This window comes from Fulvia fulva, chromosome 12, assembly GCF_020509005.1.
Source record: "Fulvia fulva chromosome 12, complete sequence".
Classification (NCBI taxonomy): domain Eukaryota; kingdom Fungi; phylum Ascomycota; class Dothideomycetes; order Mycosphaerellales; family Mycosphaerellaceae; genus Fulvia; species Fulvia fulva.
Genome location: NC_063023.1, coordinates 123,618 through 147,364, shown reverse-complemented (window position 1 = coordinate 147,364; position 23,747 = coordinate 123,618). Strand labels below are relative to the sequence as shown.

General features: G+C 54.1%; 10 protein-coding genes across 10 annotated transcripts; 4 read left to right on the top strand and 6 right to left on the bottom strand.

The window, feature by feature from the left end:
• Positions 1-461: 461 nt before the first annotated feature.
• On the top strand, positions 462-6,872 carry CLAFUR5_13418 (Nonribosomal peptide synthetase dtxS1; the record flags this gene model as incomplete). Its single annotated transcript, XM_047912566.1, has 1 exon — positions 462-6,872. The coding sequence occupies one exon, from the start codon at positions 462-464 to the stop codon at positions 6,870-6,872; it is 6,411 nt and encodes a 2,136-aa protein (XP_047768978.1).
• Positions 6,873-7,612: 740 nt separating this feature from the next.
• On the bottom strand, positions 7,613-8,383 carry CLAFUR5_13417 (uncharacterized protein; the record flags this gene model as incomplete). The annotated part of the gene is made up of 1 exon (XM_047912565.1): positions 7,613-8,383. The coding sequence occupies one exon, from the start codon at positions 8,381-8,383 to the stop codon at positions 7,613-7,615; it is 771 nt and encodes a 256-aa protein (XP_047768976.1).
• A 709-nt stretch (positions 8,384-9,092) lies between these two features.
• Positions 9,093-10,050, top strand: CLAFUR5_13416 (uncharacterized protein; the record flags this gene model as incomplete). The annotated part of the gene is made up of 2 exons (XM_047912564.1): positions 9,093-9,265; positions 9,294-10,050. The coding sequence occupies 2 exons, from the start codon at positions 9,093-9,095 to the stop codon at positions 10,048-10,050; spliced, it is 930 nt and encodes a 309-aa protein (XP_047768994.1).
• Positions 10,051-10,772: 722 nt separating this feature from the next.
• Positions 10,773-12,658, bottom strand: CLAFUR5_13415 (uncharacterized protein; the record flags this gene model as incomplete). The annotated part of the gene is made up of 3 exons (XM_047912563.1): positions 10,773-10,958; positions 11,029-11,755; positions 11,862-12,658. 3 exons carry the CDS (start codon positions 12,656-12,658, stop codon positions 10,773-10,775), a joined length of 1,710 nt encoding a protein of 569 aa, XP_047768974.1.
• A 1,956-nt stretch (positions 12,659-14,614) lies between these two features.
• Positions 14,615-16,077, bottom strand: CLAFUR5_13414 (uncharacterized protein; the record flags this gene model as incomplete). Its single annotated transcript, XM_047912562.1, has 3 exons — positions 14,615-14,968; positions 15,548-15,619; positions 15,670-16,077. 3 exons carry the CDS (start codon positions 16,075-16,077, stop codon positions 14,615-14,617), a joined length of 834 nt encoding a protein of 277 aa, XP_047768975.1.
• A 317-nt stretch (positions 16,078-16,394) lies between these two features.
• On the bottom strand, positions 16,395-18,113 carry CLAFUR5_13413 (ATP-dependent RNA helicase, mitochondrial; the record flags this gene model as incomplete). Its single annotated transcript, XM_047912561.1, has 2 exons — positions 16,395-17,958; positions 18,016-18,113. 2 exons carry the CDS (start codon positions 18,111-18,113, stop codon positions 16,395-16,397), a joined length of 1,662 nt encoding a protein of 553 aa, XP_047768972.1.
• A 413-nt stretch (positions 18,114-18,526) lies between these two features.
• CLAFUR5_13412 (ATP-dependent kinase-like protein) lies at positions 18,527-19,380 on the bottom strand (the record flags this gene model as incomplete). The annotated part of the gene is made up of 2 exons (XM_047912560.1): positions 18,527-19,221; positions 19,275-19,380. The coding sequence occupies 2 exons, from the start codon at positions 19,378-19,380 to the stop codon at positions 18,527-18,529; spliced, it is 801 nt and encodes a 266-aa protein (XP_047768973.1).
• A 550-nt stretch (positions 19,381-19,930) lies between these two features.
• Positions 19,931-21,154, top strand: CLAFUR5_13411 (uncharacterized protein; the record flags this gene model as incomplete). Its single annotated transcript, XM_047912559.1, has 1 exon — positions 19,931-21,154. One exon carries the CDS (start codon positions 19,931-19,933, stop codon positions 21,152-21,154), a length of 1,224 nt encoding a protein of 407 aa, XP_047768970.1.
• A 1,030-nt stretch (positions 21,155-22,184) lies between these two features.
• Positions 22,185-22,403, bottom strand: CLAFUR5_13410 (uncharacterized protein; the record flags this gene model as incomplete). The annotated part of the gene is made up of 1 exon (XM_047912558.1): positions 22,185-22,403. The coding sequence occupies one exon, from the start codon at positions 22,401-22,403 to the stop codon at positions 22,185-22,187; it is 219 nt and encodes a 72-aa protein (XP_047768971.1).
• An 809-nt stretch (positions 22,404-23,212) lies between these two features.
• On the top strand, positions 23,213-23,659 carry CLAFUR5_13409 (uncharacterized protein; the record flags this gene model as incomplete). The annotated part of the gene is made up of 1 exon (XM_047912557.1): positions 23,213-23,659. One exon carries the CDS (start codon positions 23,213-23,215, stop codon positions 23,657-23,659), a length of 447 nt encoding a protein of 148 aa, XP_047768615.1.
• Positions 23,660-23,747: the final 88 nt, after the last annotated feature.

Below are 23,747 nucleotides of genomic sequence, written 5' to 3'. Positions count from 1 at the left end.
CAGAAGGTTCAAACGTTGCACCGCCGGACTGCAGATCCTGACTCGATGCAAGAACGCTCGCATGGATGAAACCGCCGGCGCCGAAGACGAGAAAGTGGCACCGGCAGACGAAGACATCCTTGCACATAAATGCCAGCGAGTCCGGGTCCAGGCCTCCGTGTTGTCGGCTTGACTGTAACAAGCAAAATGCAAAGGACTAGAACTGTAAACTTTTGGACCACCAAGCGGTTGCAGCAACCAGACATCCATGCCCAGAGCCAGCCGTGCCAGCTCAGGTTGTTCGCTGTACAATCCCAATTTGCATTCGGCCTAAGAAGAGAAGGCTGGCAATAGTTGATCTGTGTTAGGATATGAGATACAGTGCGATAGTTCGCGTCCAGTGGAAATGATCTCGATGGACGCAATTGCATGCCGAGATACCCAGTGGGATGTGACCATGACCGGCGCCCACGACATGAAGCATGAAGGGAATCCAGTCGAGCCAGGCTCACACATGTCCCGAAAAGCAGTTTGTCGATGAGTCCTGTGTTCCGAAATCTGCGATGGCTGCGACTGAGCAAGACCTAAGCCAAATCTGGAGGTGGAATTCCGAGGTACCTGCACCGGTCAATGGTCTGGTCCACGATATTATCATCAAGAATGCGCTCGAGTACCCGGAAGCGACTGCAGTGCGAGCCTGGGATGGAATCTGGACATACCAGGAACTGGACCGCAACTCGACCCAGCTTGCCCAGCTTCTCCGTTCGGAGTATTGTAGTGGTGCCTTGGACGCACCGGTGATACTCTGCTTCGAGAAGTCCAAATGGACCAGCATTGTCATGATCGGGGTGATGAAGGCGGGAGGAACATCGGTGGCAGCTGATGTCGCTCAGCCGACAGAACGATTACATTCGATCGTGAACCAAGCTCGCGCGGCCTTGATATTGTGTAGTGCGGCAACAAAGCACATTGCAGAAGGCCTGAGCGACACCGCGAGGGTCGTGCAGATCGATGACCGGAGCATACCTCTCTGCCCAGCGCAGGAGCTCCCACGGGTATTGCCAGATCAGACACTGTTCGTCACTTACACTTCGGGCAGCACTGGCACACCAAAAGGAGCATCCATCTCGCATACCAATGTCTGCTCAGCCGTACACTACCAGGGAGCGAAGCTCGGCTTCTCTAGACAGTCCAAGGTCCTTGACCTCGCGCCGTACTCCTTCGACGTAGCGTGGTCGAATATGCTGCACACCTTCTGCGCCGGTGGAACTTTGTGCATACCATCCACGAATGAGATGTACAGCAACCTCGCTCCATGTATCGATGCGTACGAGGTGAACTTGATGAACATAACTCCGACGATGCTGCGTACCCTGGATCGGCAATCGGTTGGGCTGACAGACGTTCTTCTGAGTGGCGAGGCAGCAGATGTCCAGCTTTTGACAAGATGGGCGAGTAGAGTGCGGCTGAAGAACACGTATGGGCCAGCAGAGTGCACTTTCAAGAGTACTTTTGCGGATCTGTCGTCAGACGATATACAGACTCGTAATATTGGGAGCGGTCATGGTGCCGTGTTCTGGATTGTGGACGGCGATGATCCTTCTCAGCTCGCGCCTGTAGGTGCAACAGGCGAGCTGTGGCTTGAAGGCCCGCTGGTGGGCCAAGGGTATCTAAACGACGTCGAGAAGACCGCTGCAGCTTTCGTACAAGACCCATCATGGCTCGTCAAAGGAACCGTGAGGCAGACTGGCCGGACAGGTCGCCTCTACCGGACTGGAGACCTCGTGCGGTACAATCCCGACGGCTCAATCGACTTCATTGGTCGAAAGGACCGGCAAGTCAAGATCAACGGAGTTCGTGTAGAGCTTGGAGATGTCGAGCATCATCTCCGGAGGTGTCTGGGATGTAGCGTAAGCGAAGAAGTGGCAGTCGAGGCCATCATACCGCGTGACAGTGAACGTTTGATACTGGCCGCGTTTTCGACATGCGAGCGTATAGGCGGAATACGAAGCAGACTCACTGAAGCACTGCCTCGATATATGCTTCCTTCGGCATACGTCCACATTGATGGCCATCTGCCTCGAACAGCTACAGGAAAGACAGATCGCAAACAGCTGCGTGAGATGTACTCACTGTATACTGCCGAAGAGCTCGCCGTCATGGGCGCCGATCGGATGGCGAAAATCGCACCACAGACTGCCACAGAACGAAGACTTCAAGGGCTCTGGGCTGACGTCTTGAACGTTCCAGCAGCTTGCATCGGGACTGGTGACAGTTTCTTTCACGTGGGTGGAGATTCCGTACGCGCAATGCGGCTCGTGGGCTTCGCAAGACAGCAAGGTCTGTCCTTCACTGTAGCAGACGTTTTCAAGCATCCAAGGTTGTGTGATCTTGCTGTGATCGTTCAAGTACAGGATGAAGCGGCGGGAGTCGAGGAACTGCGACCCTTCTCGTTGATAATAGGCATCGATGAAGGGCGCGCCGTAAGTGAGGCGGCGATGGCATGCAGAGTTGATGCCACTGAGATCGAAGAGATCTTCCCTTGCACTCCCCTGCAACAGGGCTTGATGGCCCTCACAGTCCAAAGACCTGGCGACTACGTTTCTGTCAGAACGTATGAGCTTAGCCATGATGTCGACCTCGATCGTCTGAGGGAAGCCTGGCGGCAAGTTGCACTGGCAGCACCAATCCTCAGGACTCGGATAGTTTCCCTGGACGGAGAGTTGGTGCAGGTGATGCTTCACGACGATGCTTCGTGGAGCGGTAGTGCAGAAGTCAGCGTATCTACCCTTCAAAGTACGATGAGCTTTGGCACCCCACTGGCTCTTTTTGTGCTGGCTGACCTAGGTGCGGGATCACGTGCGTTCACTCTGGTCATACATCATGCCGTAGTCGATGGCTGGTCGAGGTTCATCCTCATGGAAATGCTGCACAAAGCATACGCTGGAGATGTGCTGCAACGACCGCCCCCTTTCCAGCGCTTCATCAAGCATCTGCTCGAAACCAGCCAGACTGAGGCAGAAGCGGTATGGAGAACCCACCTCGAGGGCCTATCAGCGCCCGTCTATCCTGCACTGCCTTCGAAAGACTATCGACCAAGCGCAACTGCATTGGTCCAGTACGATATTGCAGGGCTGGAATGGCCAGTGAGTGATATTACACCGCCCACGCTTGTTCAAGTAGCGTTGGCGATGCTCCTTGAGCAATACACAGGCTCAAGCGATGTCGTCTTTGGGTCGACAGTATCAGGGCGAGATGCACCTGTCCCTGGCATAGAGGGGATGGCAGGTCCCACTGTAGCAACTTTGCCACTCAGGATCCTCCTTGATGGAAATGAGACCGTTGAGACGCTGCTCGCACGGGTACAGTCTCGGGGCCTTACCATCAAGCCGTTCGAGCACATGGGGTTGTCAAAGATTCGGCAGTTTAGTGCAGATGCAGAGCAGGCATGCAACTTTCAAACGCTACTCGTCGTCCATCCGAACGACGATGTGGACACCACAGAGAGAGACCCGAGTCCGAGCACGCCGGATGCAACTGATTCGGGCTACGCTTCAGAAGACTCCGAGGAACAGGCGAAGCCCGTGTATGTACTGCGCATGACTGCAGCTACCAGGACGATAGGCCAGATCGATGAAGAAGGAGCCAATACGTACGGCCTCATGATAGCCTGCCAGTTGCGCGAAGCTGGAGCCGAGATCACAGCATCGTTCGACCCGATCTTGATGGACAGCGCCACTGTTCGAAGGATGCTTTTCCAGCTGGAGGCGATTCTCATGCAGCTGTGCTGCACACCGAAATGGTTCAAGAAGAGCTCGGAGATTAGTGCCATATCTGACATGGATCTAGATGACATCCGGAAGTGGAATCAGTCGGTTCCAGAGTCGGTGCTTGACGTTGTGCACAACATGCTGTCAAAAGTCGCAAAAGAGCAGCCAGATGCACCCGCTATCCACGCCTGGGATGGCGATCTCACATACAGCCAGCTTGATAACATGTCAACCCGCCTAGCAGCGAACCTGATCTCGGCGGTCGACATAAAAGCAGACGATATCGTGCCCATATGTCATGAGAAGTCCATGTGGACCAGTGTGGCAATCCTTGGCGTCATGAAAGCAGGCGCCGCGACACTTCTGTTCGATGTGACACAGCCCCACAAGAGGCTGCAGTCGATTGTTGAGCAAGTCCGCCCCAAAGTGATCTTGACGTCGGCAGTCAACACTACCTCGGCAAATACCATATCATTGGGGGCGAAGGTCATCCAGATGGAGACTCTCCTGCAGCTCGCTCGCGGTCACAATCTGCCTGTGGTACAGCCTGAACATGCGCTCTTACTAATCTTCACATCTGGAAGCACCGGTAAGCCAAAGGGCATCGTGATCGACCACCAAAACTTTAGTAGCGCTTTGAGGCACCAAACAGCGCAGCTTGGCTTCACCAGAGATACCAGAACATTCGACTTTGCCTCGTACGCCTTCGACGCTTGCTTCTACAACCTATTCCACACTCTGTATGCTGGCGGATGTCTCTGCGTACCTTCTGAAGACGAGCGCCGCAGCGATCTTTCTGGCAGCGTTGTTCGACTGAAAGCGACTTTTGCCAACCTCACGCCGAAGGTAGCAGAGTTGCTCGACGAGGAGTCATTGCGACAGCTTGATCTGCTTGAGCTTAGTGGCGAGTCGGCCAACGCAGCAGCCGCCCATCGCATGAGGCAATGTACAAAGGTACGCTTTGCGTATGGTCCAGCAGAGTGCTCCGTGATGTCCACAATCTCCTCCGACCATGCGCCTGTAGGAATGATCGGCCGAGGCGTGGGAACGTGCTGTTGGGTGGTGGATCCGCGTGACTCCAAGGCTTTAATGCCTGTAGGAGGCATAGGCGAACTGTGGCTCGAAGGCCCCTTAGTAGGCCGAGAGTACTTCATTGATCCTGACAGGACGGCCGCTGCTTTTATGCGTAACCTTTCATGGCTACCTCAAGCATGTGGGCGTAACGGCAGGACGTATCGGACAGGCGACCTGGTACGATACGATGCCGATGGAAGTCTAGTGTTTCTGGGTCGCCGAGATGGACAGACCAAGATACGCGGACAGAGAGTTGAGCCCAACGAAGTCGCGTTCCATGTGCAGCAGTGCCTTGCTGCAAAGGACGTTGCAGCGAGAGTTTTCGCAGAGGTTGGTGTGCCTGCCGGACAAAAGACTTCCCAACTGATGGCCTTCGTGGTTCTTGACGATTCCGAGTCGAGGACACCGGGAGAGCTGGCGAATGAGGTGGCAATGCTCACCAGTGACATTCCCGAGCATATGAGCGCAATTGTGCCTTCTTGCATGATCCCGTCACAGTTCGTGCCACTGTCAACAGTGCCTCTGACCACGACGGGAAAGATTGATCGACAATCTTTGCGCCGAACGATCGAAGCTTTGGTGCCATCTCGTGCGCAACATGCGAAATCGACCGAATCACCGCTTGCAGGGACTGAACAGCAACTTAGCTCCCTGTGGATTCGGATCCTCAAGATCGGAGAAGATCGCATCGGTCGACAAACCTCGTTCTGGGACATCGGCGGAGATTCAATCACAGCAATGTCTCTCCTGGTTGCGATTCGCAAGGAATTTGGCGTCAAGCTGAAGATGCCGATGCTGACGAGGCGGACCACGACGATTGAACATCTAAGCGCAGCGATCGAAGATATGCGACGTGGAAAACGTGAGCTTTCGGAAAGAAAGATCGATGTTCGTGCTGATTTGGCCGAGATATCAAAACGCCTGGATCTGATCGCTTCTCATAGTAACAGCAGCAGGACTCCACCAGGCAGGCCATCTGTTGCTTTCTTGACCGGCGCGACAGGGTTTCTGGGCACTCAAATCCTGCGTGAGCTTATTTCGAGCCGCCACTTCCACAGAGTGGTGGTGCTCGTTCGAGCAACAGATGATGCTCATGGGCTGGTTCGCATTCGAAGCAGTGCTCAGTCCGCCGGATGGCGGCTTGAAGACGATGTCGATATTGTGGAGGTGTGGTCTGGTGACCTGTCGAAGCCTCGACTAGGGCTGTCGAGTTCTCGCTGGATGCGTCTGGTTGGGAGCCACGTCGTACCTGACGCTGTCGACACCATTATCCATAATGGCGCTGCAGTACATTGGACGTCGGATTATGCTTCACTCAAAGCCACCAACGTTGAGTCGACCGCGCAGCTCGTCGAAGCCGCGCTGCAGTCTCCGACTATCAGACGCCTCGTTTACATCTCAGGTGGCGTGTCCTGGAACGGCAGAGAGGATAGTCGTCTTGCCGAAGATGGCGATGTGAGTGCATATGCGAAGACTAAGTACGTCTCAGAACGGATTGTCATGGGCGTCGCGGACCATCCCAAGCAACCTCGGGGAAAGTTCAGCGTGGTGAAGCCGGCCTTGATCATTGGCAACGCTGCATCTGGAGTTCCGAATACTGGCGACTTCTTGTGGCGCTTCGTCAGATCGTGCATCCGCATACGGGCTTTTCCCACGGAGCCAGTCGGGTCCTGGCTTCCTGTTGCTGAGACTGACGAGATCACGACCAGAGTCCTTGACCAAGCGACGGCAGCAGAGGCTGAGACATTCTCCATTTGGGACAGCGGCATGCTCATCGAGTCGTTCTGGGCTGCAATTCAAGCTGCGCTGACCTTCGACCTCAGACGCACAGACATGGCCGATTGGAAGGCCATGATACATGATGACATTCAGCACGAACAAGAGTCCCATCCGCTTTGGCCGGTGCAGCAGTTCTTGGGCCGGTTGGGAGTCGATCATGGCGCTCTTCAGGAAAATAAGACGGACCTGCTCCAGAAGCAGGGGCAGCTTGCATGGGCAGTGACCCGTAGTGTGCAATACATGCAGCATACAGGCCTCATAGAGCTATAAGTACACCACAAATGCAATGCTCTTTGCTATGTCGTGTCTGCTTGGGCTCACAGTGAAAGTCCTCGTCCTTGTCCACAATGTCCGCTTCTATAGCTCTTATTGCTGTTGAAGACGATCCTGAGAGCACCTGGGCGTGTCTGATACATCAGTCTTAAAACTCATCGTGTCCTTGCAGTCTTGCAGGCCCGTGTTGCTTGATCACACGGTGCGGGTCGTTCGTTTCGGTAGGAGGTATGTCGGAGGACATTCGTGCCCGGTGTGCGAGCCCGGAGCTGTTTATCAGCTGAATTCTCAAAAGCATTCACTTACATCGAAATGCAGGCCTACGTAGTACCATTGTCTGCGAACAGTACGCTGATGACAATGTTATTGACGCCGAGGACACATGCACCTTGGTCTTGGCATCGACGTCACCGGGTGATCTCGGAACAACTGCATGTGATGTTTCGGAATCTGTCTCGACTGTCTTGAATCTCGCCAAACATCACGATATCATCGACATGACCAGCATCTCCATCCAGACGCGGCGAGTCCATGTCTATGTCTACATCCGTATCCTTGTGGCCGCCACAAGGATATACTCATATTGACAAGCAGTGCTCGGAGGAGGCCTCGTCAATCAGACCGACTTGACGACCCCGTCAGAAGCTCAGCCCGGTACGATGGCATATCGAGTCTCGATCGAACGAATCAGAACTGCTTCCATCCTCGTTACAATGCCATAAACGATGTAAACTGCTTCAGAGCGCCCAATCGGCAAGAGCAGTATCAAGAGAATCGAAGTTCCCCATTGTATACCTCCCATCATGCCTCAGCGCCCACTCGACCTGAAACCGACCCCAAAAGGTCAACATGATCTTCCACAACTCCTCCTTGACCGGTCCAGGCTGCTGGCCTCTGTGCATCTGATACAATGCAGCAACTTTCTGGCGCGGTGCTCGATTCCACTTCGCGTCACATCGCTCGTTCGGCACGATCTTGTACGCCGTTGCAAGCTCCTCGTGTGGCTTAAGCAAGCTACTTACGACACTGCACCAACAAGTGAGATTGAGAGTCCAGAGCTCATTGAAAGATCCCGCGAGCTCGACTCTCAGCTTTCGAGCCTCAGCCGGGCTGCTTTCTGGCCGGACGGTGAAGCGTTGCAGAGCTGCGGGAGGCAGTGTTTGGAGGAAACTGCTAACGTGGTCGTAGGCGACGGTTTCCACTTTGACGATCATGTCGATGACTGCTGTTCGCAGGTATGACTGTGTTTCGCATCGGATCTGTTGACAGCTTCGCTCGAGGGCGATGGTACTGAAGATTCGGTGGCCTTTCTCATCATCGATCGGCAGCAAATATGCTACTGGTCGCTCGCCATATCCAGGGGAGTCCACATTGGATGCAAAAGACGCCTTTGACCATGGTGTTGCGAATGGTTGTCGGCTTTGGAGGACAAAGTCGTAGATCCGCTCGCGCAGCTCCAAAGGAAGAGCGAGGAGTGTTGGTGAAGCCATGACATGCCACTGAAACATTCATCTCTGTGCATCATACACAGTACGGTGGCTGATCCACTGACGAAGCAATGGCCCGTAAGTCACTCAGGTGAATACCATGAGTATGTTCGGGCTGTGCAAGCAACATGAATTGCATCCTTCTGTGAGTCATCATGCGTGCGGCTAACCAGACTTGGCACAAGCATAGCAGAGGTTGAATGAAGGCTTTCACACAACGCTGTGCCACGCTATTACAACAGCCCGGCCTCCTTTTTATTTCGACGTCGCATTGGTGGGTCATCGCAGTTGGCATCGGTATCCGCTCCTTCCAAGAGCTCATCTCTAATTCTTGAGCATTTTAGTCCTACTCGCCACGAGCAGTCATGCCAGCTGTCGTTCTAGCTGAGGTCCCCAGGCAGTCGCAACTGGTATCATAGCTTTGGTATCACAATGGCCAACATCCCTTCCATAGATCGACCTCATCACAAGTGTCGCAGCTTTGCATGGCACGAACCTACCGGAGATGACAGTGGTTCGCAGATTTAACGATCAATAGACGATGAAGCGGGCTATGCGCCGCCGCAGTGGCCTCTTGGTCCACTTCAGGCCAGAACAAAGGGATGCCGTTTGCCATTGTGAAGAAAACATGACACAACGACCACGTCTTGCTACCTCCTATGGCTCGGACTCGGTATGCCTTACTAATATTGTAGCGTCGATACATCACCGTCATGAGGTGGCGGCAGATATGTCGGGCTTGGAGGCTGTCCAGAACCAGACTTGCGCACCTGTGGAATGCAATCTTACCGAGGCCAGTGCGGAGGCCGATCACGCCTCCAGTGAGTCCACCTCGACCCCCCAGGACGACTACGCCTCCTGGAAGTCCACTCCGGCCCTCCAGGGCTGGTATCATCAGACCGCGTGAGCAGCGACGTCGACTCTCGCCTAGACCGCCGAGGACAGTACGACCGGCACTACCAGCCACCGCACAAAGATATATACAGCTGCTTGAATACATTCTCTCCGATGGCGAGCGTGTCCAAGAAGCTAGACATCTGCTTTCGGCTCCCGATGCTCCATCCCGCAAGCGAACCAAAGCTAGGGATGATCTACGAAGTCACCTAAGGCGTCTCAACACCCACGTTGGCGACATCACAAGAATAGTTGAAGCCGAAAGAGCGTCTACTGGCAGTACAATCTTACCTGGCCACGTTGCATCCACGTTGGAGCAAAATCAAGCTGCTGTAGCAAGATTACAAGAACTCGTTGTCTCCCAGCGGGACGTCGACCAGGAGCTGGCATCCGTGCAAGAACACATCAGGCATGCCGAGACCAGACAAGCCGGCAGACGTTTCGCAAGTACGAAGGTGCTCATTGAGAAGTTCAAGTCGAGCGAGAGGCGATTGCAGCAGCAGAAGTCTGCTTTTGAAGCTTGCTGGCGCGACATGGATGGGCATGCCAAAAGAACGCTGAGCGCTATAAAAGACCTCATAAAGCTCCAAGCAACGAACACCACCTCCACCGGTAAAGAGCCTTATGATCTTCGAGATCTGAGACCGGTCGCGCAGCCGATTGACTTGGATCCATCACAGCAGGAAAAGATCCGGCAAGATTGGGAAGATGCCAAACACAATCTTGCAGCTAGTGCCGTGATCTACGATGCTTGTATCAACGAACGCGAGCATAGTCTTCGAAACAGCAAATAGCAAGCATTTCAAGGTAATCGGTTAATGCGAAAAGATCACGCAGTGGAATTCAACAAAGTGTGGTTTCGGGAGAGCTACGAAAACTACCTCGAACTTCAAGGTAAGTCTGGCTAACGTCTTGATGGCGTGAGATGTCGCTCATGGATTTTTGAAGAAGCCGCAAGCATTTTCAATGATGCTCGAAACATAGCCATAGCTTCTGGACTGCGGCCTCGAACAATAGTATACACGAGTGCCAACGACGAAGCCCTGCGTGGATGCCCTGTCGACGCTAATCGAGACTTGGATGAGTTTCTCGAACACGCTGAAGACGGTACTGTAGAGAGCTTTTCACCAGATGTAATGCGGATTACGACAAACAACACTGGAATCAACAGGCCAGCCATTGAAAGTTGGTGGCGCAGCGTCTTCTGGTCACCTATGGATACAGTGTCCATGACACCTTCACGCCCGGACAGTGATGCAGAAGCATATCCATGTTGGGACGCGACCTCAGTAGCTCTCGGAGAGAGTCGGAGCATCATCGATAATGGTGACGGCGATGGCTATACTGCGATCAAACGGCAGAAGATAAGTCTGCGATTGGGGCTTGGAGACATCGGCTGACCCGGAGGATCTTTGTCTAGATCAACATGTACAAGACATCTTGCGAGGCTTTGAGAGACACTTTCCGCATAGTGGACGGACAGACTTGTTGCGTGCCAATCTGAGCATTAGTTGTCCTACACCACCGTTACTGATGTCGCGCATGTAAGTTCTTCCGAAACCAACCAACTCGAACAAATATGCTTTTGCCATCGTGGCGCGTCGCTGACATTGCTGCAGGCCCACGCACTGATATCACCCTCGTAATGGACCATCAAGAGCCTCGAAACCCCAATGCTCACTGCCGGTGACAGGAACTCACCCTACTCCTTGCGAGGATACATAGACATTAGTACTGATCAGGGCAGACACTGATGACACGGAACATCTTACCTTCTTATTTATCTCATCCGCCTCGCCGTTCTTGCGCTTCTGGAGTTTCTTGGCCGCGATGGCGCGCTCCAAGTCCCTGGATGCGTTCTCCTGGTACGAGGAGTACGGTACGCCCTGTGGCTCAGCTGAGCTCTGCCCACTCTGGTTGGAAGTCTGCACCATGTCCTCTTCAGCAGCCTTCGCTTTCCCACGAGCCTCATTGACACCAAAAGCATCCGCCACCGCTGCTCGAGATTCCTCGCGTGTCTTGAACTCGAGCTCTACTGCTTGATCAGCCGGTACACCCCTAGCTTGCACGCCTCGAGTTGCGGCGGTGAGCCCGGTGCTCTCTACCTCGACTGCAGCTGTCGAAGGTTTAGCTGGACTTCCATCGTTCACGCTGCCGTGTTGAGCGACAATGCCATCAGCTGTGTCCGGTGCCGAGATGATGTACGGAGTGTTCTCGATGATATCCTTGGACTTGGCCGATTCGATGGTCTCACACTGATTGGCCATGATCCTGAGGCCCTCTTCCACAATCTCGACGCCATCAATCCTGGCTGGGTCCGGATCACCGCAGCCACAATGGGAGGATGCGTCTTGATTTGGAACTGCCATTTGAGCCAGAGCTGTGTCAGCCGATGTGCTCGAGGGCGCTGGACAATCTACTTGATTGTCGCAGAAGAAGCACATGAGCACGCGGATATCTGCCATGGGCATGTTCGGTATTGCGACGGCCTTTAGGTATCTGAACAGAAAGCAGAATTTCTGCTTCTTTGACCACATGTTCTGCTCCAGGATGTACTGGACGAGAGTTAGATACCGGAAGGCACAGCGGAGGGTGGAACTCGTACTTTGGTGGTGGTGTGTTAGCTTGTGCTCGCTCGGGGGCCAGGGCAGGTGTTGTAGTGGCGATAATATCGACACGCTGGCTGATATCCTTCGTCCAGCCTGCCGTCGACATGTTGGCGTTGTCGACCTTCTTCTCGATCTCTGCAGGGTCGCTTGGCCTCTTCAGGTCGTGCAACTCCCTCCACATCCTCAGTGCCCACCGTTCGAATGTGGCCGGCTTCTTCATGTTGGGTTCCTTGCTCCGAGCTCGTGCGTCACATGCGGCCCTCTCTTCTGTCGTCATGACTCCAGTCCGGTCGTACTGGTCGAGAGCTGCCTGCCAAATGGCGAGGGCATCCTTGTACTTGGATTTGGAGCACTTACGACAGAGGAGCTTGTCGGCTCGCCGCGCGAAGTCTCGAAAGCTGTCCAACAGCAGCGTGTCTCTGCAGACGTAGATGACTATGAGTGTGTCGCAGTCATTCTTGTTCTCGTTCTTGTTCTCGTTCTTGCTCCCGTCACCACCATCGTCGTCGTCATCACCATCCTTGTAGCCGTCGCACGCCAGAAAGATCTCTCTGATACAAGGCCCTCTCAGGAGCTCGGACCAGACGTCATCAGCGTCTTGGACGTCCAGGAACTCGTCAATGATACCAGCGCCAATCTCTGCATAAAGCCTTGCATCCTGGTCGGTGATAGACTCCGGCCGACTGGGCCTCGAAGTCTTGCGGATGTTCTCGAGTATCTCGCGCACGCAACGTACAGTGAGCGCGATGTCGGCAGTCGGAGACGCAAACGTCGAGGCATTGGAGTCTGCCATGTCGGCGAGGGATGGCGTTGGTGTTTCGTGTAGGCGTCAGGAAGTGAGGTCTGGAGGCTTGGTTGTGGGAGGTTTGTTTGTGGCAGATGATGTTAAGAAAGAAACTGAAGTCCGTGAGAAAGTCGACGGACTGCCTAAGGGCCGATAATCGCAAGGGTCAATCAGCACGTGGGAGCTAGCTTGACGGGGGTTGAGCACGTGCACGTCAAGTGAATGTCGCTCCACTAGCTTCGAAATCACATGTACATTCCATTCCGGCAATGAGCCGCACCTTTGAAGATCCTCCGTTCTTTGACATGTCTAAGCGACTACCCAGCGCTGTCTCAACTAGCAGCACCAGCGACCTCGCCCGGGCTGGCAATTTCCAGGATTTTCTCGCAGCCCTTTCATGTGAACTGGCGACGGCGGGTGAAACAGTACATCAACCGTACAGCAGAGCCTAAACAATTACCCTCCACTACTTAAGCATGCATCAATGATGGAAGTCGTCAATGGAGAGCGGCTGAGCAGGCACGAGACATGCCATCAACCATACCACACCTCGTCGCTGAGACTTACTTAGGTCATCTACAGATAATCACCTAGCTATCGTTTTCATCATGCTGGGTCACGCCGTCAGCAGAGTTTCAATCAATTCTCAATACACACCTCGGTCTTCACGCGACCCCTACTGTCCAATGACACAATACCCACCTCCCTCCCGCCGTTAGATGCCAAATGTTTTACACCCAGCCGAAGATCAACGCGCTGTACGCTCTCGCCTCGTCAACTCACGTTCCCAGGCACTCGCAAAACCTTAACATGCATTTCACCCAGCCACGTCCACTTACCCTACTCGTCCCGAACCCGTCCAACGTCTTCTCACAGCGCTTCTTCCGCCCAGCCACGGAGCCTACCCAGGTAGCTGATAGAACGGAAACCCACGATGCTGCCCAAGTGTGATTCTTTGAAGCAGTGTATCTAGCGCGATTTCCATCGTTGTGGCGAGGCTGTGTAATTATAGATGAGGTCAGTAGCGAAGCTACATTGGAGGGGATATGATAGTCGCTGAGAGGCAAGAACAGGCAAAGACTGATCACACAGCCGCGAGAGTGGCGACGGTAAGAGCTGCGACTACGAAGATGTGGCTTGTATCGGGCGGGCAGGTGTGCTTTTACTGAACTCGATGGACTCAGGTCTATGGGCACCCAGCCTTGGACCCGTACGGGAAAGCTGGTCGTCACATGTGAGTCCGGTCGGTGTTCAATTCTTCGGCAACGTGTGCCCAAGACGCAATGACCGCGATCTCAAGGCGGCGGCAGCCTTGAACATTGGGCGGATGAGAAATTATCACGTAGAGAAATTGCTGAGAGGCAAAGAAAACTTGCATTCCATGGTAGTCGTATCATCAAGGTGCTAAGAGGAAGATCCTGCCGAACCGTCCTCTCAGACATACCGACGTGGAACAGACCTCCACTGTAGCCATATGTTACTGGCCGGCCCAGCCAGTAACGATAGACATTTCTCGGTGGTCCAGCTCAGTAATCGGGGCAATTGAAGCCTTTTACCAGCTCGGGGTTGAGGTCCCTGAGCCAGATTTTGTCAAGTACTTCGTTGACCCCCGTGGCGATTCCTTGATTCGTACCGAACTTTGCATAGATTCCGTAATGGCAATCGCTCATGCACGAGAAGGTCCATGCCGTCAAATGGCCCTGTAAGGCTGCCTCCAGTTGACCGCACTTGTCCTCGCTGTAATTCACGCCGATGTGAATGTAGTATGTCAAGAGCTCGAAGGTGTTGTCTCTGGCGGTACAGGACATACAGCCTGCACAGATAGTGGCAACTGTGTTATCGCAGGCCAATTCGCCCTTGCCCTGCCGCTTGTGGAGAGTCGGGCTGGTGGTGTTCTACTTATCTCATTAGCGTGACCTCTTCTTGGTACCCGGAAAGCATTGATAGACGTGCGATGAAAGCAACTCAATGACTAGGACAGTTGAATGCATCCCTGTCACCCTCAATCTCAGGCCAGGTGTCGTCGAAGCACCAGTTGATGCGGCCCTGTTGGTGGAAGATGGAATTGAAATGAAGATAAGTTCCCGAACGGCAATCGGCTTCGCAATGCCAGTGGGTGATGCTGTTTGCAAAGTGGTCCTCGTTCATGCAATCAAGCACTCGCTGGCAGCGGTCGTAGTCGATCTCCCAGCCAGTGTGAACGAAGTACTCAATGGCAATGCCAGAGTCTTTAGCGGTGCAGGACATGCATTCAGTGCAGATGGTAGCAACGTCATCGTTGCAAGGAGGATCGCGGGTAGCATGAAGCAAAGTGTCGTTCTGGAAGCATTGATGTGTGAGCAATAACGAAATGTTGTTATTGAGTGATGGGTGTGTGATGATAGAGAAAATGGGATTGGGAATGCATGAAGGTGGGCGTTCAATGATGACGACGTGGCATGGCAGGTGCATGAAGGTGGTTGGATAGTGCTGGTGAAGTGTACTGGTGGTTGCTGCGTAATGTTCCAAGGTGAGTGGTGATACGGGTCACTCGGCGGGACAGTTGAAGCTGTGACCCACATCCACGAGCTCAGGCCACTGCTCATTGAGGCACCTGTTGACAGTGGCCTGCCTGTTCTCGATGTAGGTGAAGTCGAGGTAGGTGCCAACTCGGCAATCGTCGTCGCACTGCCACTCGTGAAGCGCCGTATGGTCTTGCTTCCAAAGGCAGTGTTTGGCCCGGGCGCAGCGGTCGTAATTGATACCCATGCCGATGTGGACGAAGTATTTTGTCGTAATGGCGTAGTCTGTAGCGAAGCAGGACATGCCCATCTCTTCCATGCCCCGTACCGAGATAGTTGTGTTCCGCGTGTGGACTGGTTGAGATGCCGGGATGTGCTGATCTGGGTGACGACTTACGGTGGATGGAACGGCGAAGATATCAGCAGCATTGCTGGTGATGACGGTGGAGAGAGTGCTAGCGGCGTTGTCCTGCGCGATCTGTCAGCGGAGGTAGTCATTTGCAAGTAAGTGAGACTCACAGCAGCCGGCAAAGCAGCGGAGACGGTGATCATGGCCATCAGAGCCATCATGATCTTGAGGAGGAACCGCATGATGGCGGTGTTGGTGTTGGTTTGGCGGATAGCGTTGATGGTTGTTGACTGCTGACTGTGAGAGGCTGCGGTGGTTTGCGGGTGTCTACTGTCGGCGTTGTTTGGTGAGAAAAGGAAGAGAGTGAGCTTGAGGAAGAGAGAAGCTTTTGTGCCTGATGTGAACAGCGCTAATGCAGCTCGCGGCTCGCGTGACACCCCTGTCAACGAGCGTTTCAGCATGTGGAAGCAGCGTTTGCATATGCATCGCTCGCCATAGTCAGTAGGCAGCATACAAAGATCCCGCGGTGGCGATCTATCCCACTCGTGTCTCCGCTGAGACGTACACTGTGCCGCCATGGGGCCAGGTGTATGTATATGCTTGAAGGGGCATGGAAGCTGCACCGTCGTTACGCCAAGATGACGTCTGTTCGCCTTTGGACGAAGTATGGGCGACAACAGAATCTCAACCTGCGCTGTCCAGTGACTCTAGCTTTGGAAAGGTACCTTGGGTCAAGAGGCCATCCAAGCCCTTGCGTGGGCGTAGAGCATGACCCTTGTAGTTCAGCATTGAGCAGGTCGCGGCCATCGTCTCAATTGAGCTCGCTACTGTGAATCCCGTGCTTCGACGTGCTCGAAGTAAGCATCAGGCGCAACCTTCTCTGTTCACCATATCCTCACGAGCTCTTCTCAACTCTTCCACCTCTCGCTCCACCACGTCCACCACCCCGCCCTCTCCTGCTGTTCCCTCCTCTGTATCCTCCTCCACCTCCGCCATTCTGCTCTGTACGTCCACCTCCATTCTGTCTCGGCTCCCGCGGCTCACCAGCAGGTCTCTGTGGTCGTCTCGGCGCTGGCCCGTCCTGCACAGTCCCAATGTTCAGCCCCCTCACACCCTTCAGACCCATCTTGCCCACCACGCGCTTATCGATCATAGGAGGCTCAGGACATCCCATAGTGGCTGCATACTCATTTGCCTGCTCGATGAGACCTTCATTGTTGAGTTGTAGCTGCTTCGTGAACGTCTTGTGGAAGCCCAGCCATGCTTGGTATGCTTTCGCCTTGGTGAGCTCATCGATCTGGTTGAAAGCTACTTCCACGTCTTGGCTTTGCTGTGCTGCCAGTGGAAGAAGGTTCTCGGGGTAGGGTGTGATGGGGAGGTTCTTGTTGACTTTGAGGAAGAAGCTTTCGCGCTGGGTGAGGAGAATGACGGCTCTGCCTTCGTTCCCTGCTCGGGCCGTGCGGCCCACGCGGTGGACGTATTGCTCGCCACTTGATGGGATGCCGACTTGGACGACAAGACTGACATTAGGGAAGTCCATACCACGTCCAATGACATCGCTGGCGAACATAATGCCTGCTGGTGCTTCCTTGAACTCGTTTGTTGTTCTTGTCCGCGCATTCTGAGACAGTCGTGATTGAAGCTGGAAGACTTGCATCTGTGTGCCGTGGAAGATGTTGCTGAAGACGGAGTGCATCAAAGCTACACCATTGGCAGTAGCACCGAAGACAATGACCTTGAAGTTCTGTGATTGAAGCTCATACTCTCGTTGAAGGAGCACTCGTAATGTCGTGAAGGTATCTCCAACGGAAGGTACGACGACTGAATGCTGTGGGACTTTGTCGATGGTGGGCTCTTCGTCGGCGTTGATCGTCGATAGTCGGGTGTAGCCAGACTTGAGCACTTTCGGCAGCACGCCTTCGATCTTCTTCGGCATGGTGGCGCTGAAGCACATTCCCTGCCATCCGTTGGTCTTCGGAGGAAGTCTGCGGAGGATGTCGGTAATCGCGACCAAGAAGCCGGCCTCCAGCATCTGATCCGCCTCATCAAGAATGAGAGTCTTGATCGACTGAAACCGCTGTCGCACATCCTCCTCACCAAGCAGATCATTAAGTCGACCAGGAGTAGCAACAACAATCTTCGGGTCACCAGAAGTGAAGCGCTTCAAGTCTCGATCTCTCGATGTGCCGCCGTATGCAGTATGGCATTCCAGCTTCCTCGGGAGCTTGGCAGTGACTGACTCGCATTCCTTTGCAATCTGCAGAGCCAGCTCACGTGTTGGTGAGACGATTAGGATCGCGACATGGCCTCTTGCTAAGGGTGCTTGCGAGAGGACTGACTGTAATGCTGGAAGCAGGAAGGCAATCGTCTTTCCTGTTCCGGTCTTGGCTTGAACGAGACAGTCGGACTGGAATGTAGGGAGTTCTGAGAGGACTTTTTGCTGGACGGGCGACATGTACCTGCGGGACTGTCAGTATTGACTCCATAATGGGTTGCGAACTAGATGGAGTACTTACTCGTAGCCCATGGCATCGAGACTCTGTAGCAGGCCATCATTGATCTTGCCTTTGAGGCTGCTAAAGGGTAGCGCATCTGGCGCGTTTGTGGTCGCCATTGCGGCGGTGTTGGGTATGAGAGAACAGTTGTTGCTGCGGATAGCTGTATGTAGGTCGAGATGTATCTAGCTGTGTCTGTTTGCTGGAAGTCTGGGTGGGTATGTTCACAAGCAGATGTTCTTTGTTGTTGTTCGCCAGAGTTACGGTTTCAGGTAATTTTCTCGAAGTCGCCCGCCCCTGGTTTCAGCGCATGGACTTGGGCGGAATGACATCATCGGCCAATTGGGAAAGTGCAGCATTGAAGGCAGGATAGTCGGTCTTGTCGCTATTGATGTCCTCCCAGACTGATCGCTGCAGATAATGAAGGAACGACGAGTGTAAGGACCGCGCCCTGGCGCTTAGATCGATGTGTCCTATCAAACCACTCAGCGCAGCGCAATACTAGCAGATCACTCGCGCTGCAACAGCAACATTACATAACCTCCTTCATACTACTCCTCCTCCTCTCCTCTTCAGACCCACGCCTCTCCTTCTCAACCCCCTGCTGCTCCGGCGTCCACGCCTTATGCTCGTTCGACGTGATAACCTCATGCACCTCCAACCTCCCAGCCACAATTTCATCCCCATTAACCAAATCGTTCTCATCCGCCCTCTTCGCCGCGTCTTCCTCATCCCTCGCAATCCCACTCTCAACATGTCTCTTAATCAACCGCTGCCTCGCCGTCTCGCGCGCAACCTCCACGAACCACAGCTCATCCATCAGCTCAGCGGCCTCTTTCCACTCTGGCGATCCGCTGCCTAGGGAGAGGTAGTTGCCTTCCATGACCACTATTCTCGCGCTCTGGCGGATGGGTATGTCGTCTGCGACGGGATCTTTCACGGCGTGATCGAAGGATGGGGCGAGGATTGTAACTGTCTCCGGGCAAACGGGCTCGCGGAGCTTCTTGACGAGAGACAGAAACGCCGGCGCATCGAAGGTGAAGGCTGCTCCCCGACGAGCGTGCGCGGTGTGCGGGTCAGGCATGGCTGAGAGTTGGGCTCGCGTGAGGTGGTAGCCGTCCATGGGGAGAATGGTCGCGATCGTTTCTTGCGGTGTGCGGGCTGCTGATTCGCCTCGCCATCGTTCGTTCAGCTGGTCGGCGACTTTGGCTGCTAGTGTGGTCTTTCCTGGTCAGAAGGTCAGGCGTGGGTTGCACTTGCTGTGGTCTGGCGAGGCGTACCAGAGCCGGGGATGCCGCTGACGGCGATGAGGTATCTCTTGCTTTGCGGTAAGGTCTGAAGCCTATCCCATGCCTTGTCGACCAAGCGGCTGACTTGCTGGTCCATGATCGAGGTCTTCGCCGTGCAGTGCAATGGTTGTTGTGCTCACGCGACGTTGCTGGGAGCTTGTGCCGGGGTATGATTCTGGGTCGTGGCTTCGGTGACGATGACGAAGGACTAGGGAGGTATATACACGTGATCGAGGTGCTCGGAAGCACAAAGACACGTCTCGTCGTCTTGGAGTCGGCGTAATGACAACATGCTGGGCTTATCGTGCTGGAGGAGCGACCATCTGCCCCTGCCGTTGTTTTTGTTGCAAGGTGGATCAAGTGGGGGTATTTGGGGACATTCTTGCTTTTCGTACGCCGTACTGAAGTCAACAACACTCTTCGACTCCACGACATTGTTCCAGCCGTGATCGAAGGCACCTGGCCTGACTCGAGCCTTGCACTCTACAAAATCGTCTCGTGGCTCAGCGCCTCGTCGCAGCTGTCACTTCGCCCGGACCCTCGCAGCCCTGGCAAGGAGGTCTCCTTTGTAAACATTTGCGACGAGCTACGAGAGAAGGCGATGGTTGCGCCAAAAATACGACATCCCGCAGCCCTGTTTCTGTACCATGCAACAGAGGCCAATCACAGAAGAGCCTTGCTATGCCGCAGTATCCTACCGCTGGGGCATGAACAACGACGGCGACTCGAGACTCACTCGTAGCGTTGAGGTCAACGACAGGCCTTTCTATGTCACCCAAAACCTGTTCGAAGGCCTGCGGCGGCTTCGAGAACAGTCTGAGATACGGATCCTGTGCATTGACGCAGTGTGCATCGATCAGAGCAACAGCGAAGAACAAAGCCAGCAAGTAGCTTCGATGGCACGCATATTCCAGCAGGCATCCGAAGTCTTACTCTGGCTTGGAGAAGGCGAGACTGAGTCGATGGATCGAGCGACTTTCGACATGTTCATGCGCATTGGTCAAGCCGAGGCGCGCACAAAGACTTCTGCCGATGGAGATGCTGCTATTCCGCTGACATTCCTGCTCTCGGCCTTGCTTCATGATGGACAGGATCTGTGTCCAGATGAACAATCGCTCAGCTGTTCTATCTGCCATGCTCTCACTTCATTCGCTATTCCAAGTACACCGGAGACGACTTCAGGCGAGGAATGGTTCGTTGAGGCATGTGCCGCGGTCTTTGACAAAACTCCAAGGCTTTTGTCGTTGGCTATGCGGAAAGGACATATACTGCATCAACTTGCCTCCAGGCGTTACTGGAGTCGTCGCTGGACAGCTCAGGAGCTAAACAGCAACCAACGTCGGAAGATGTACTGGGGACCTTGTTCAATCGATGCATCTGGTACGCAAGGGGACAACATTGTGCGACTAGTCAAGTGCGTCAACCTCGCGCTGGAGCTCATGCTGCTTCGAACAGACCCTGCCCAGCAAGAGAGGACAAAGTGGCTCCGAGAAGCCTGGCTGTCTTACAAAGGATTGTATGAGCGCCTCCGAGACGTACATCGAATCGGAAGACTGGGCGAGGACATCCTCACTGCGCCACCCCGAGACACCCACGATCTGCTGCATGCTTTGAGTGCTTGCGCTGGTATGAACTGTTCCGACCCCCGCGACCGGCTGTACTCCCTGCTCAGCTTCGATCGCGGCGCAAAGATCACGCCAGACTACAGTGCTAAGACCACCGAAGTATACATACGATTTGCCCGACATCTCATTGATACTGGGCATTCGGGCACCCTTCTTCGCAACATGCTTCGAAACAGTAACCCGTCTGGTGGACATATTGAGCTCCCAAGCTCGGTACTAGACCTACGATCGCCATTGTTTGACTAGGACGTCTTCGAGACAGGACGCCTGGATCCTAGTCATGCTTACAGCTATGATGGGCAACAGCTATCCTGCGAGCTATACTATCACGGCGCTGTACTCCGCGTGGATCATAGTAGCGGAAAGACTGCCATTGTATCCAGAGACGGTCATCGCCAAAAGCTCGAGCGAATCATTCTGCGCCCGTTGCGTTCGGAACAGCATTGTACGCCCATCATTCAACCGGGAGATCTAGTCTGTACAGCAGCTTCGACACGGTTACATGGTGCGACAGTGCTTGTGCTACGGAACTGTGAAACGTACACCGACATTAATCGCATCGTTGCTTCGCTGAGGGTGTCCAGCACGAGGGCGAACACATATCCCGATCCAGAGCGATGGGCCTTGCCAATGGACTTCACAAGAACACGAAGAGTTCGCTTCTGTATTGCGTGAAGCTTGATTCTATTACGGGCCAATCGCCAGCGAGCCGAAACACATGAGTCGCCCCTCTGATCCACTTCTAGCTGTGGCTTTTGTATTCACCAGCCACCCCCTGTTGGCGGCAGATGGAGCGGCATGAGATGCTTCAGGCTGCACAGTTTGTGGTGAGTGTTGGGATGTCATGTTGGGGTGGAAGCATCACTGATTCTTTCCCAGCCCCCTGGAACGTTTGCTATGCAGCTGAGGAAGCAGGGAGATGCGTGGATGCCGGTGGGGACTTTGACGAGGGAGGACTGTGAGGATATTATAACGAGCAGAACTCGAGGTCGCTGAATTTTGCTACACTGATGGTAAGCACTTAGTAAGCAGAAAAGGCGGCTGCTAGTAATTTGGCATGCCGCGAACTGATGCGCCTCGTATTGCTCAATGAATCTTCTGGGAGCTTGGAGTATCTCTTGCTCGGGTAGCTACTCTCAGCAGCCGGCGGGAAGTGAAGCGCCTAGTACCAAGACTTCTCTATGCTAACGTTGTGTACATGGTCTCCCGACGTGTACGCAGCTGAGTCTGCCTTTCGAGAAGGTAACCCCGGCCTGCGATCAAGCCAAACCTCGTCTCAAGTGAAAGCACACAGTGCTTTGCCACGTTCCGGCAGGTCCTGGGGTTTGTCCATTGCATGCTCGAGGATGGCGTATGCACCATAGAGTAGCGTAATGTCGTTGTGTCCGCGTTGTTGACAGTCGTGGAAGACGATGGCAATCTCGAGACCTTCGGCCTTGTAACGTACAGTAGCGACCAGCTCTGTCCAGGTGGTCGGCTCGATGTTCTGCGCCATTTCGAATGCGCGTGTGTCATGTTGATTTTGGGAATTGCTTGTTGCTTCTTTGTATTCAACTGGCGAGGGGAATTCACCAAGACTCGAAACTGTCGAGACGCCCAAAGCTGTAATGGAAACAGAAGATCGCATCATTCACTCGCACAAAGATCGAGTCCCTGGAGCCTGATAAACCCGCAAGAAACCCCCCACCCTCGTCGCAAGTCCTCCCGGGTTTGGCTGAACGGCTGCGCGCAACTTTGGACTTTCATGTGCTCTGCTTAATTGCGAGGTCGTGGAATGTGGACTCTGCTAAGGAAGTACCACGCTCTGTCTCTCCGTCCAGTATCCATCGACCTGACTGTAGAATGGTCCCGCGCAGGTGGTTGGCTTGCGCTGGTCGGTTGGGTTTCTGGCTCTGCTGGGCGGAGAGATATTAAGAACAAAGGTGTCACGCAACACACGGCTTGTTTGCCCCTCGTTCGTAATAGGTTTTGACAGATCTCTGCTTGAAGTGGAGGTAAATCTTTTCGTCGACATGTGCAACGAGCATTTTGTGGCTAGTCCTGCCGGCATGTGAAAGTGGCCTTGGCAGAAGACATTCAGTGTGGTGCCGTCATCGTCCCAACCGTACTATATCCGCATGTAACAGTTAGTCTCGCATATAGATCTTAGCTAACCACCGCACCATAAAGTACAAAATTAGGCACTATCCATCTCGAGGCAGCAGCGAAACCGCTCATCCCGGATATACAGTCTCCGCAAAACGACGAGACATCCTAGAACAAAGCATCGCAGTACCGCCACGACGCGCTATCCATTTCCATTCCATGCTAAATTCCTCGCTACGCAACCCCGCACCAGCGTGCTGGAGCAAAAGCCTCTGCTCAGAAAGCACAGCGAAGCGATACGCACCAAGTGGCAGAAATGATCGCAAGTCCGCAGAAGAATCGCGTCTGAAGGAGCTGGAGGAGCATGAGAGCGCGTCGACCCGGCCAGATACCCCAAAGTCGAAGAAGACCGCCGGACCCAGATCAGTTGTCAGGGGGAAGAAGGAAGCCTTTGCAGAATCCGTGAAACCAGAAGCAGGACCCAAGAAGCGTAAGAGGGAAGAACAAGCCCCGAATGCGGACAAGAGCAAGAAGCCCAAGCAGGCACCCGTACTTGGTTGTCAGTATGGTTTCTGGAAGGATGCCCGGAAAGTGCAGTTCAAGCGTATCAGGGCAGCAGGCTCCGGGCAAGATCCGCAGCTGGCTGAAGGATCGAGACAAGGGTGATGCAGCACGGTTGACGGATATGGCTGTTCGGGAGCTGTAGAGTGGGATGACGAAGGTAGGGCAGGAAGCCGATCGTAAGGGTGGCGGT